Genomic DNA, 13,855 nt, shown 5'->3' with positions numbered 1-13,855 from the left:
ATTTCATAACCCATACATATGATGCAACATGGGCTTAAGTGTCTTTGCTCAGGGACCCATGTAGACTAGCAGAGCCAGGAATTGAGCCCACAACCAGTTGAAAGACAACTGGAAGTAGATTTTACACTGAACAAAAATTTAAAGGTAAACCTTTTGTTTTTGCGCCCATTTTTCATGAGCCGAACTCAAAGATCTAAAACATTTTCTATATACACAAAATCACCATTTCTCTCAAATATTTGCCTAAATCTGTGTTAGTGAGCACTTCTCCTTTGCTGAGATAATCCATCCCACCTCACAGTTAATACAGTTAACAGTAATGTATGCAGTTATTCCTGTTACAGTAGTATAACAATTACCATGATGGAAAATACAGCACCCTACGACTGTGAAAGTACTGACAGTACTGTGAATACTACTGTAAGAATAATTACAGGACCGTAATAACAGCTGTATTAAAATGTACAATATTTACTTGTTACTGTAATTTAGACTCTGGTAAGCATCCTGTGTAATCTATTACAGCAACGATTAGAGTTACTGTAGATTTCGCAGTAACCTTCTTAGCGTGTAGCTGAAAAGATTGATTGTCACTTTGTTGATAAAATGAATGCCACATGCAGATTTAGGCACGAGTACAAAGCAGTTGTCATGGTTCTGCTAATTATACTAAGTTAAACATTTAAATACAAACCATTTACCATTTTGTTTTATGTGATCTTGATGTTTACTTTTGGTTGAGTGGCTGTTATGTAAGTCAAATTCCAGACTTAACTCCCTGACAATATAGTATTGTCAAAAAAGTGATGGCTTCCTGTGAATTGTGAATTTAGGGATATGTTGGGTTGCCAAGGTTCCAAATGTTGGATCATTTACCAATGTTGTGCCTGCCTCAATCTGATTGGGGTCCGCTGGAGCGTCTACAAACTGGGAAAGCTGTATGATATACATGTATAGCAGTTTTTCTCTGAATTAAATTGTCATAACACACAAATATATGTTATATTTGTGGTAAAAAAAAAATTCAGTTGGTATGTCTGATATCCTTTCTTATTTATATGATTGGAAACTACAGTTAGTTACTTCTAGTTCTTGTTTGTAACCAAATGTTGAAATGCACTTATTGAAAGTCGCTTTGGACAAAAGCGTCTGCTAAATGACATGTAATGTAATGTAATGTACAGTACAGTTCACCTCTGGGTCAACAAGTACGGGAGTCACTGGGTCTCCCTACTGGAATGGGCAAGGGGGGAACAGTGGATAAAGCAATAGGCTACTCTATACGTCACAGAATCCAGGAGAACTACGTCCAAATCTCCTGAAATTAAAATTAACTTAAGGAGCGTCAGGGACAACAATCCAGAGCCTTTTAGCGTCTCCATGCTGTGTGCTCCAAATATAGGCTCGACAGAACAGACGAGGCTAACTCTAACCCAGAACAGATGAGTTAAAAAGCCAAGCGCTGGCTGCAGCTCTGAAGGCTGAGTCCTCTGATAAAGTGCCACATTTCGTGGTTAGAGAAATTAGAGATAATAAAGGCAAACTGCAAACACCCAGTCACCAAGAGAATGGGAGAGTCTGCTCTTATTGTTGTGTATATTTATAGTGTAATAACTGGCTTCTCTAAAGTGTCTTTTTCCCACAGTTCTGACAAAGGATTTGCGCAATTGAGAAATATTTTTCTCTATTTCATTTTTATTTAAATGACATGTATATTGTTGTGTTTTCCCCACAGATCTTGTTACATGTTTTATATTTATCTTGTATATTTTAGATGTCCTTGTGGACATAAAATAAAAGATCACAGTTTGCTTTTTTTCGGGGGCATTTGAGGGGACTCTCGCCCAGAGTGTCATTCAAGCCAGAACCGCCACTTGGCGTCAGAAGTCTCGTTGTCACTAATTCTTAACCAGTGGTCTATTCACCATAAATGGTAAGAACATTTATAAACAATATTATTTGAAGTATACAGTAACTGATCAGTCTGAACTTCATTGCCACGCCTCAAGGAGGGACGTACTTCTACTTCTCTTCCTCTGTCCGTCTGGATTCAGTGCCAGAGGCAGAGTGGAGGAGCACCCAGCTCTGGCAGGAGAACCAAAGAAAATCTTTTCACAGCATCTGGACGCACGGGATCACGCTTCAACATCCAAGTTCGCGATTAGGTTTTTCTTATGACGTTTGCAGCTATAAGGAGACATATGTGTGTCGTGCCAGTGGCATTCCCTCCTCTCCATGTCAAGGGAAGAAAGTATGAGCTGGTGATCTAGTGAACATGAGCGCGTAAAACCTCTTCTCTTCGGTTTCCTCGCATCCTCCTTTTACAATGGTCATCTTTCTATACACAGCTCTGCTTTTTGGCTTCAAACAGTCGCTCAGCGCTGAGCTGAAATCCTCATGTCCGACACGGTGTGATGTGAGCAACTGTCCGAGCCCTAGCTGCCCCAGCGGATACGTGCCCGACCGCTGCAACTGCTGCCTGGTGTGCGCGCAGGGGGAAGGAGATCCGTGCGGCCACGAGGACGATCTGCCGTGTGGGGACGGACTGGAGTGCAAACGAAAAAGACTCTCCAAGGGATTCTGTCAGTGCACGTTAAGCCATGAAGTCTGCGGCAGCGACGGGAAAACGTACATTAACGTGTGTCACCTGAAGGCGAGCAGCAGGAGGGCGCTGCAGCAGGGTCTCCTCGGCATCACACAGATCCAGCAGGGACCATGTGACGTCAGCATAGGTACGATCTGTGCAGGCACACCGCCGTCAAGTGTAATGTTAAATGTCCCTTACATTAAAATAACAATAGTAAAATAATACTTATTATAATTTCTAAAGTAATCATCAAGTAATATAGTATTACACAAAGAAAATATATTAACTGTCAATATATGAAATAGTTATGTTTAATTACTTAAATATTCCCGTTGGCTGCTAAGTAATATGTATATGTATACATATATGTACATATATATATAGAGAGAGAGAGAGAGAAATATTATAGTCTGAAGAGAAATATTATAGTCTGTGGATGTACAGTATAATATATTGTGTTTATACATAACAGCAGCCGTTCCCAAACTGTGCCGACATTAAACTTAGACTTGGACTTAAATCCAGTGGCGACCGTCCATAGAGGGCGCTAGGGTGCTGCCCCATCAGTCTCACATGAATAAGAAGTAGATAGGAATCATCTAAAATAATTTATAAAAACATGGACAATTTAAATAAACAAGCTACACATTATTCACATTTTATTCAATGAGGTTTTTATCTGTTTTACATGCAGATCAGGAAATGGCTGTCCGCCGCCGAGTTTTTACCTCTCTGTCTGCTTTTAAGTTTTCTGAACTTTTTACCTCTGCTTCTTTTAGTGCTCTTAACCAAAATTTCAACACAGAGGAGCTGGTCTCTAATTTTAACCAAACATGTCTATGTGTTCTGGACTTAGTTGCCCCTTTTAAAATTAGGTAGAATTTTAATCCACAGCCCTGGCACAACAATTTTACACACCAACTTAAAAGAGGCAACAGATCCCCACACACACACACACACACACAGCATTTTATCCACCAGTATAGATAATTTTACACATTTTAGCAATTTTCAACCTGTTTCACTTTCTTTCTTATTAGACATTTTATCAGACATGAAACCAACCACGTGCAGCTTTGATTTTATTCCCACCACAAGAGGTTTTTAACACAGACAGACCCAGTATTTTTTCCGTTGTGAATAGTTCTTTAACCCATGGTGTTTTTCCCTCTGTGTTTAAGCATGCTGCGGTCCAACCTCTTTTAAAGAAGGCCAACCTAGACCCCACCAAGTTGAATAATTTTAGACCAATTTCTAAACTTCCCTTTTTACCAAAAGTTTTAGAAAAAGTAGTTTCCTCCCAACTTTTATTATTTATGCCACATAATAATTTATTTGAGAAATTTCAATCCAGTTTTAGAGTTGTACATAGTACTGAAACTGCCCTCCTCAAAGTAACCAATGACCTGCTTTTACCTATAGACAGAGGAGAGAGCGCTATTTTAATTACTTTAGACTTAAGTGCCGATTTTGGCTTCACTCCACTGGCTCCCTGTATGTTTTAGAATTGATTTAAAGATTTTATGGATCACTTTTAAGGCTAGTAAATATTCATATATCACAGACATACTGACCCCATACGAGCCTGTTCGCAGCCTTGGGGTGCGAACAGGCACCCCAAGGCTGGGTGGGTCTCTCTTAACTGTTCCGAGGCCGAGGCTCGAGCCTCAAAACCTACTCTGTTAGAGCGTCAACATTTTAATTTATTTTTTACGAAGTGCTTTTTTTGCTCTTTTCATTAAAATACCCCTCAACTGCTAGTTTTGTTGTTGGCTGCTAAACGTCTTCTTGAGAACTCAGCACCAAACTTAATGTGAAGGAAGGAGCAGTGCTAACTTTCCGTGATGGGTTTCCCAATGACGTATTAATTAATTATACTGGTGCACCTGTTTTTCCTCCCATGTAGTATGACCTATCAGCTAATTGCAACAGGACTAAGGAGCCATCCACACTGAAACAGGTTTACGTTAATATACATACTTTTTTTTCGGAGAGGCGTTCCGTCTACACAGAGACAGCGTTCAAGTTTCTGTGTAGACAGCGAATACGATGCTTTAGGAAAACGATGATGTCATATTCTTGCACTGTCATTCATTGTCTTGTGCTTATGGTAGGTATCACAAGAACACGTCCTTTCTTTAGAGATTTGACATCACGTGGCCCTGGCCCACACTTTGGGACTCATTGTATTACAGTATATTGTAAAATGCATACATTTTCATATATTGAAATATTCATAAAAATATAGCCACTATACAGTACCAGACAAAAATTTGGACAAGCCTTCTCATTCAATGGTTTTTCTTTCTCTTCTTCCAAACTATGAACGAACACATATGGAATTATAGTGTTAAACAAACCATCATCGTCTTTGGCAAACTAGCTGCCTCAGGAAGTACATCTTCTTCTGTCCTTTTTTGATGACGGAGCTGAACTCCCAGTTGAGGTCCTGGGTGATCTCCAGGAAGTGGAGAGAGTCCATGGTGGAAAATGGTAGAGTTGCAGAGGGTGATGTGGGCACGGCTGGCAGCATATTTTCTGTAGTCCATAACCATCTGTACTGTTTTTAGAGCATTGTGCAAGCGTAACGCAGGCAACACGGAGACTCTAGAGTCTACCGGCAGCTGCCCCCTGGCTCATGCGTGGCCCGACAGTTTGGGTTAGCGGGGTGTGTGGCAGGGAGAAACAAGGCCATCACAGCTCTCGACAACAAGTCTGCCCTTGGGGGCACAAAGGCTCGGTGTGGAGGCCAAGTGTACTCAAAAATTTGGGTGCAACCAATGCAAAAAGTTAGTCTGGAGCCTCGACTGTATATTTTTGATATTTTTTTCACACATGGATGGGCAGAGGAAAATTACAGCATTTAATTGTTATTGATTTTTTATATATATATTTGACTCCTGAAATTCATTCTAACAACCCTATTGTATACAGTCTGAGCTATCAGCTTGTTTGTACCGCTCTGAATCTCTGACCAGCAAATGATGGGAACTTACTGCTTGTCTTTTCCTTGTTTTTGATGCACATCCTGGTACAATTTAGCACCATAGACATAAACTTGCAGAGTAAGTCTGTAATGTATTTGCCAAATAATTCCTCACGGAGATTTGTGTGTTTCCACAACTAGTGTCTGCTTCACTAGTTAAGAAGGGTGCATTCTAGAAGTTGTTGTCGATCATCTACAAGTCAAAAAAATTTTTTCGGCCTTTCTCAGCCAAGAAGGCACTTACTTCAAATATTATTACACATTTCTACTACATATATGACCCAGTTGTAATAAACATTCATCTTTCCAGTGGTGAATTAATGCTTTACATTGTGGTGGGCACTCAGGGGTGTGTTCTCTCACCCACCTTTTCCTCATCCTGCCACATTGGTGACCCAAAAAGTTTTGAAAATGTTCAAAGTAGTGGAGGAGTGTGACTCCTTCTCAGCAACTCGTGGACATGCCTTCTCTTCAACCATGGCAGATGGTTAACCATCTGGTTGACCAACTCCCGCAGCAGATGGGTCTTGGCGGCCGATTCCAGCCAGGCATTTTGACCATGTGCATGTTGACCTAGTGGGACCTCTGCCTCAGGGTTTCATGCACCTGCGCACAATGGTGGATCAAACCGCCATGTGGCCCGGAGGCGGTTCCTCCGTCCTTCCTTTGTTTTTGTGCACCATGACGCTCACTGGTCGCCCCTCCAGCCCCCTTACGATGGCCCGTTTAGGGTGCTGGAGGCGGGCTCTAAAAGTTTTGTGCTGGATATGGGCGGGCGTGTTTCGTTGGATAGACTCAAGCCGGCTCATTTCGTGGCTGGTGAAGAGGTGTTACTTCCTTCCAAGGCCCCTGATGTGTCTTCTCTGGCTGTGTGTCCTGATTTGGAGCCGTTGTGGTCGGTGTCGCTCCTGCCTGTTGCCCCCCAGCGGTTTCGGACGTGGGGTGGCGTAAACGTTACAGCAGACTGGTTAAGCCTCCTAGGAGGTACTTACTCTTACCCTGGTAAACCCTGTTGGTTTATGGGACAGAGTGTGTTCAGAGGATATATATATATATTTGCTGTATGGAGCAGATGTGCTCTTACTGTTCCTATACCCAGGCAATAAACCTGTGAAACTCACATTCGTCTCCACCTTTCCTCGTCCTGCCACAAAATACATTTAAAAGATGATGAAAAGCTAGACGAGGACACAAGGAAAACATTTATTCTTTCCTTACAGGAAACTGTTGTCGAGAGTTACTGTAACTGTGTTACTTTCCTACACCAAATTCCACAGATAAAATCAGTAGTGTTTGTAGCTCACAGGGACATGTAGCTTTTGTTAAGTGGTTGTTTGTCTCTTTGAAGTGTGGAGCTGGCTATGGTCTTGGTCTGCTTACATTTGCTTACCCAGGTGTCTGAGTTGTTGATGGGAATGATAAACCCACAAATTTGCCTTAAAATATTAATTTGTGCACATGTTGTACTTACTTCGTGCTGGCTCCATAGGATAGGATTTGGGCAAATTTTCCCTCATTAACTGGCCATCATTTTGTCTATGTTAGTGCTTATGGCACAGTTTTTTGAAAGAAAGTTGCTCTTATTTGGAATGCAAATTTAAACTTTTCTAATAGATCAATAGAACAAAATTCTCTTGAGACACTAGAGGGTATTACATTGTTGTTGCTGCTGCTGTTGCTGCTAGAACATTTAAATAAATGACTTCCTCTGTGTGTGAAGACTGTTCCCCAGAGAAACACTGACCAGATGGAGTGTTTTAAAGAGCATGTGAAAGCCTGCCCAAAGCAAGGAGCGTGACTCAGTTCAGTAAATTAAATAATTATTTAATACTTTTGCTGTAAAAAAGACAAAAAAAACTGGCTTCAAATTTTGTTGAGACAAAAATGAATAGTTTATTTAGGATTATTATTTCTTTAAACATTGCTGGTAATCTGGGTAAAAGGAAGGATTTACTACAACCGATGTGAGAGTGAGGACCTATGGGTAAATCATCCAACTATTTCTAGTCTACAACGCCCAAAAGGATGTGATGCTCCAGTGAGTATGTGTGTGTGCACGTGTATGTTCCTTCTTTAGGACCTTTTCTGGCAAAAACACTGACCTGGTCAGGACCACTAGTCCTCATGGAAACCAAAACCTGGTCCTAATTAAAAGCACAAAAATAATCAAACCACAAACTTTATTTAAACAATAGTGCACTATCAGATCAAATTAAACAGCAAACATAAAACCACACAAATTAAATATAAATATAAAGTTTAGTACTATCCAATAAATATAAACAAAATTTTAACCCACTTACAGAAACTACTTAACACTACAACTACAAATACAATCAAATGTGAACATGACAAGGCTGTCAACGTCCTCGTATGGGGGCAATATGGACCAAAACTCATATCTCAATATGTTTTTGTTTTAATGGCGATATGTGATATTATAATGATATTTTGAACAAAACGGGATCAAAAAGTGTGTACTTTTAACTAATAACCATCAACCATTTATTTAGGTTTAGTTTTGTTTTTTGCTCAACAAAGCACAAATATAAAAATAGTGTTGCCTCTTTTGAAGCATTTCAAGTATTTTAAAAGAAAATCTATAGTAATGGCCTACACTTATAGGCATAATTGTGCAAATAACAAAAAACTTACACAAAAACAGGCCTTCAGCTTCACAGTATTATATAGAAAACAGAGAAATATAATAAAACACAGGCAGTCTTGTACTTGAAAGCGATATTTAAGTAAAAGTATCTTACCAGTAAATTACTTTGGTAGAAGTTATAGTCACAATATTACTTGAGCCTCGGTGTCGGACACGGTGAACAGCGAGCCACTGATGTGTTTTAAGTCCACTTGGAGCCAAAATCTGCAGCTAACAGCTGGTGCTGCTAAAAACTGGCGACAACAAACAGGCATTACGTCACCAGCTCAACTTTTATTTTGTAGTAACGAAGATGGTTAAGGGAAATGTATCGGGAGTAAAAGTACACATTTTATTTAGGAAAATAACAGCGCGTTGTTCTTTTTCTTAGCCACCAACTGCTCACTCTCCACCTGCATCGTGTCCACCACATTTTGTTCAAATGTCTGTTGTGATGCGTAGCGTGGGTGGGAGAACACTGCGTAGTACGTACATGTAAGGGGCGTCATTGAACAGCTGAACTAGGCTTGTAGGCTCACAGAGAAGCAGTCGGCCTTATTAAATAGCGTTCGCAAGGCAACATAAAAATAATATATAATAGTCTCAACTACTATAACTCTTACTACCGGTATATCGCCCAGCCCTACGGAGTCCCACATGCGGTCCATCCATTTCTCATCGTAGGCGTTTTTTTTAATGCACACCGAGTCTTGTTCACTCGCCATTGTTTCTGCACTGTTCAGGCAGTGCTCCAGGGAAATTCAGCGATGTTCGGATTGGCTCTGAAGGCGGCATGAGCAGAGCACTGAGGCTGAACAGTGCTACGCTGCTTTTGTGACAGGCCGAGATGTAGCGAAATACCGTTGTTTGCCGTTGCGTATTGAACCAAACAGGGCGTATTGAACGGTTCAGCAAAATACCGAATATTGTTATGTCCCTAGTCGTAATGATGCGGAACCTAATTTCTGAGGAATTAGTTTAGTTTAGGGATAATAATTGACTAGTAGTTAGGTTAAGATTAGGGTCAGGCATTATGATTAGGGTTTGGGTTAATGCTATGTGTCTCCAGTATAAAGTTTATTTTTATTAATCCCCTTAGGGAAAGTATTCCTCTGCATTTTGACCCATCCTAGAATTAGGAGCAGTGGGCTGCCACACTGAGTGGCATTGGGGGTTGGGTACCTTGCTCAGGGGTACCTCAGCCCTTTTTGACCGGGTGGGGATTTGAACCGGCGACCCTCTGGTTACAAGTCAAGTTCCCTTTCCCCTTGGCCACAGGCTGTATAACACAACAATAAGTTTATTTATCCATTTATTTATTTTATTTAAGCTGGTGGTGATACTATAAAATATGCTCCATCTTTCAGTTAATTCAGTCACTTAGTTAATGCTAGGGTCAGGCATTATGATTAGGGTTTGGGTTAATGCTATGTTCAGGCTGTCCAAATGAATGGAAGTCAGTGTGAGTCCTTAAAAAGATAGCTGTACAAACCCCCTCTTTCTCTGTTTGTGTAAGCATGCATGTTTATGTGTCAGCTACACTTCAAACTCAGACAAAATAAAGGGTTTCTGATCAAAGGGAAATGTAAATAAGATGTGCCACAACTTGGAGCTGCAAGGACTTCCTGCTTCCTCAGTTCATATTTCTTGTTTTAGATCTGTGTGTGTGTGTGTGTGTGTGTAATGATTGTAGCAGCCAGTAGAGCAGGAATCTGTTTCATCCATCAGCCTGTACATCTTTGCTGACTGTGACATTTACAGACCTACAGAGGAACACTGCTCTACAAACACTGGCCACTCAATCTGCTCTCCAGGAACAGGGTAAAAAGTGTACCATAAAAATTAGAATATATTTCTCTGACATGAAATATGGAGTATATTTTATAGTATGACCACCAGCTTAAAATATTAACTTTGGGTTACCTGACATTGATTTATTGTTGTGTTATATAAACTGGAGACACACAGGATGTAAATTCCATCTTATCTAATATGGAGAATTATTATTTTGCAAAAAAATATGCTTTTTTCACCAAGTGCATGCGTATCAACATTGCTCAAAAGTATTGAGGCAACACTCTCACTGGGAGGTGGAGGTGGTGTTGATGGCGTTGTGAGAAGTCAGCAAGCCAGGTAGCAGACACCTGTAAGACCAATTTGTTTGCAGATAATGTGGTCTTCTGAGGACATTTCAGTGTGTTCTTATGGACAGGATGTTGAAAATCCATGATCCTCTCCTCAACCCATACCACATTCATAACCAGGAAATGGTTATCATCATATATCTGGTGATTATGTAACCTTTTTCTTATTTCATCTAAGAGCCACCATATTAGTCAAAACAACATATGTCGACAGCCCTAACATATATACATATATATATGTATATACATATATATATATGTTAGGGCTGTCAATTGATTAAAAATAATTAACTAATTGATCACACAATTTTCTGTAATAAATTGCAATTAATCTTGAAAATAACAGAAGTTTATAACAGATATTTATTCATATCAAAATCATGGAATGAATGTAGAATCAACACAAAAAAGTATATTTAAATTCAAAGATTGTTTAATGGCTTTCTTTAAACTTTAAACAAAGTTTCTCTTCTGTGAAGTACACATTTAGCACAGAAATTCTTGATGTTATATACATATTAGTAAACACACTTCAGTTTTGTCCAACAAGCCGTCGGGCTATATATATATATATATATATATATATATATATATATATATATATATATATATATATATATATATATATATATATAAATATATGTATGTATATAAGAAATCAGATAAATATATATATATGTATATATCTGATTTCTTATATTTTTGCATGTTTCAGATTATCAAACAAATTTAAATATTGGACAAAGATAACCCAAGTAAACACAAAAAGCAGTTTTTAAGTCATGATTTTATTTATTGAGGGAAAAAACTATCCAAACCTACATGGCCCCATGTGAAAAACTATTTGCCCCCTTAAATATATATGTGTGTATATATATATATATATATATATATATATATATATATATATATATATATATATATATATATGTACAGCTTTGGTAATCATACAATGAATCATTTATACATCCATTTACATTTCTAAGGCTTAAAAAAGAAATGCTTGCTAAGGTACAGCATTAAGATTGAAACCCAGTGGCCTCAGGCTGGATTTGGATTTTGTCTGTCATTAGAGAATCTCTCTTCAGTCTAAAATAACAAACCACATTTTCCTCAAAGGCAGACTTGGCTTGGCAGCAGACAGTGCAGCTGTGGTGAAGGAATGTAACTCATTATTACTGGTTGAAGAGTGCAGGGTGTTTCCACTTGACCCAGGCAGTTTCGACTTGATATTTATCAGAACTGTGTGTGCCAGTGGTTTGATTAGAGAAACACAGTAGAGCGATTTGCTGACTCAGATGTATGTGCGTCAGTGCCAGAGTTAGGCATTTCTATGTGTCATGTGTCTCCATGTTATAGGAATTAAAAGGCAAAGGCATATAGAGTGGATCCTGCACATCTTATAATAGGTTGTACTTCTCTTTGTATTCCCTATCTTCCTTGTGTGAGTGTGGTCCAATACTTGGGTAGTAGGGAACATTGGGCGATGGTGACTCAGTATTAGAGCGAGTCATCTTTCAACTTGAAAGTTGCGTGTTTGATTCCAGACTCTTGCTAGTCTACATTCTGATGACAGCATAGAGCAGAAACACAGGGAGCTGACCAAGAAAAACCAGAGCATGAAAAAACTGAGGAACACGAGGGACTGAAATGTAACATGTGAAAAAATATAATTTAGGGAAAAGTCAAAGACACACACTTTACCATGTGACAGTTTGCAGTGTCTGTGTGTAGCTTTTCAATATAAGCAAAAGTCTTTATTTATTTGAAAATAATTTGCAGAATAATTTGCAGAATGTGCTCCAGTTGTCCTGTTCAACTTAAGGAAAAAAGAAATTTCTAGAGTAATGTGATGTGTGTGTATATGAAAATGATATTCTGTTTTGACTTGTGGTTGTTTCAAGTTAAGCCTGGCGAAAGTTAACGTAACGTCACAGGACACATACATTTTGGGGTCTTTATTGTGAACAGTAAATTGGTGTTCAGTTAAGAAAGAACTGTAGAACAACAATAAATAAATAAACACAAATCGAAATGCCTGACATGTCAGCGTATCTGCAGGGCTCCAAAAAGAAATCAAATAAACCCAGCACTGAGGTTTTAGGTGTGTTGCAAACACATTCACTGTTCAATAACACTGAACTTCTGGGCTACAACCCAGAATTATTAGGACTGTTAGTCAGTCTGTATGCAAAAAGAATACACACAACACCGCTCCTCCGCTCCCTTCACTGGCTTCCTGTAGCTGCTCGCATCCGCTCCAAGACTCTAGTGCTTGCGTTCCATGCTACAAACGGATCCGGTCCAGCCTACATCCAGGACATGATCAAAACCTACACTCCAGCCCGCCCACTCCGCTCTGCATCGACAAACCGGCTTGCTGCTCCCTCACTGAGAGGATCACAGAGGCACTCGCAGAGCTCGAGACTGTTCACTGTCCTCGCTCCCAAATGGTGGAACGATCTCCCCATCGACATCCGGACAGCTGAAAGCCTCCACATCTTCCGACGCCGACTAAAAACACATTTCTTCCGACTCTACCTCGACTAAGACGACAAAAAAAAAAAAATTGTATTGCACTTATGACTAGCACTTCATAGTTTGTTCTACTTGAAGCTCTTACTTACTTCTAGCTCTTATCTGTACCCAAATGTTTAAATGCACTTTTGTAAGTCGCTTTGGATAAAAGCGTCTGCTAAATGACATGTAATGTAATGTAATATATGTATATCTATATATATATATACGTATATCTATATATAGATATATGTATTCAGACATGTATATGAACATGTTGTTTTGACTAATATGGTGGCTCTTGTAGATAACATAATCACCTGATATATATGTGGTTTGGGTTGAGGAGAATACACACAATATCCATTAACATTGAACAAATACCAAAACATCAGTGAAAACCCATCACAAACTTAAAATGTCCAACATTTAATGCATTCCAGAGCTTATTTTCCATCAAAACTCATGAATGATCATCAAAAATGATCTCATGAGATCTCATGAGATCATTACCCAAGATTCCTCGCGCCTTCAGGAAAATAATAATTAGCTTACATAACTCCAACACAGGTTCATCTTGGTCTATGTCACTAATGTCATTTGATTATTCTTAATAAAAATATTTTTTGCTTGATCATTAAAATCTATAATTATTCTTGCTAGTATAGGTCCTCCACATGCTGCAAGTCCCCGCTACAAGTTCAACTTCATCGCCGACGTAGTGGAGAAAATCGCTCCTGCTGTGGTCCTCATTGAACTCTTCCTCAGGTATTCTCTGTTTGTGATTTTGTTTTTGTACATTACCTCAGAGTAAAATATGCAATATTAAAGTTTCAGTTTTTATTTTTTTTTATTTTACTTCACTGGGTCAATAGGTTATCAAAGACAGTGTGTGCTTTGGATGCCCTAGCATTATTGAATTGTGTGTATAAAAACACTTTGCCATCAGTTGTAATCATTAAGGGATCACAACG

The 13,855-nt window shown here is 39.1% G+C and overlaps 1 protein-coding gene across 1 annotated transcript in view; it reads left to right on the top strand.

The window, feature by feature from the left end:
* The first annotated feature begins 1,805 nt into the window (after nucleotides 1-1,805).
* The window catches only part of htra3b (HtrA serine peptidase 3b), a 32,702-nt gene continuing 20,652 nt past the window's right edge, over nucleotides 1,806-13,855 (top strand). Inside the window, exons 1-2 of the mRNA XM_044022573.1 lie at nucleotides 1,806-2,732; nucleotides 13,550-13,649. Of these exons, the coding sequence (XP_043878508.1) occupies nucleotides 2,327-2,732; nucleotides 13,550-13,649 (506 nt within the window). The 5' untranslated portion in view covers nucleotides 1,806-2,326. The remainder of the gene's footprint in view (nucleotides 2,733-13,549; nucleotides 13,650-13,855) is intronic.

This window comes from Solea senegalensis, linkage group LG3, assembly GCF_019176455.1.
Source record: "Solea senegalensis isolate Sse05_10M linkage group LG3, IFAPA_SoseM_1, whole genome shotgun sequence".
In the NCBI taxonomy this organism is placed as follows: domain Eukaryota; kingdom Metazoa; phylum Chordata; class Actinopteri; order Pleuronectiformes; family Soleidae; genus Solea; species Solea senegalensis.
The sequence above is the reverse complement of the archived record's forward strand: the minus strand, read 5'-3'. Positions and strand labels throughout refer to the sequence as shown.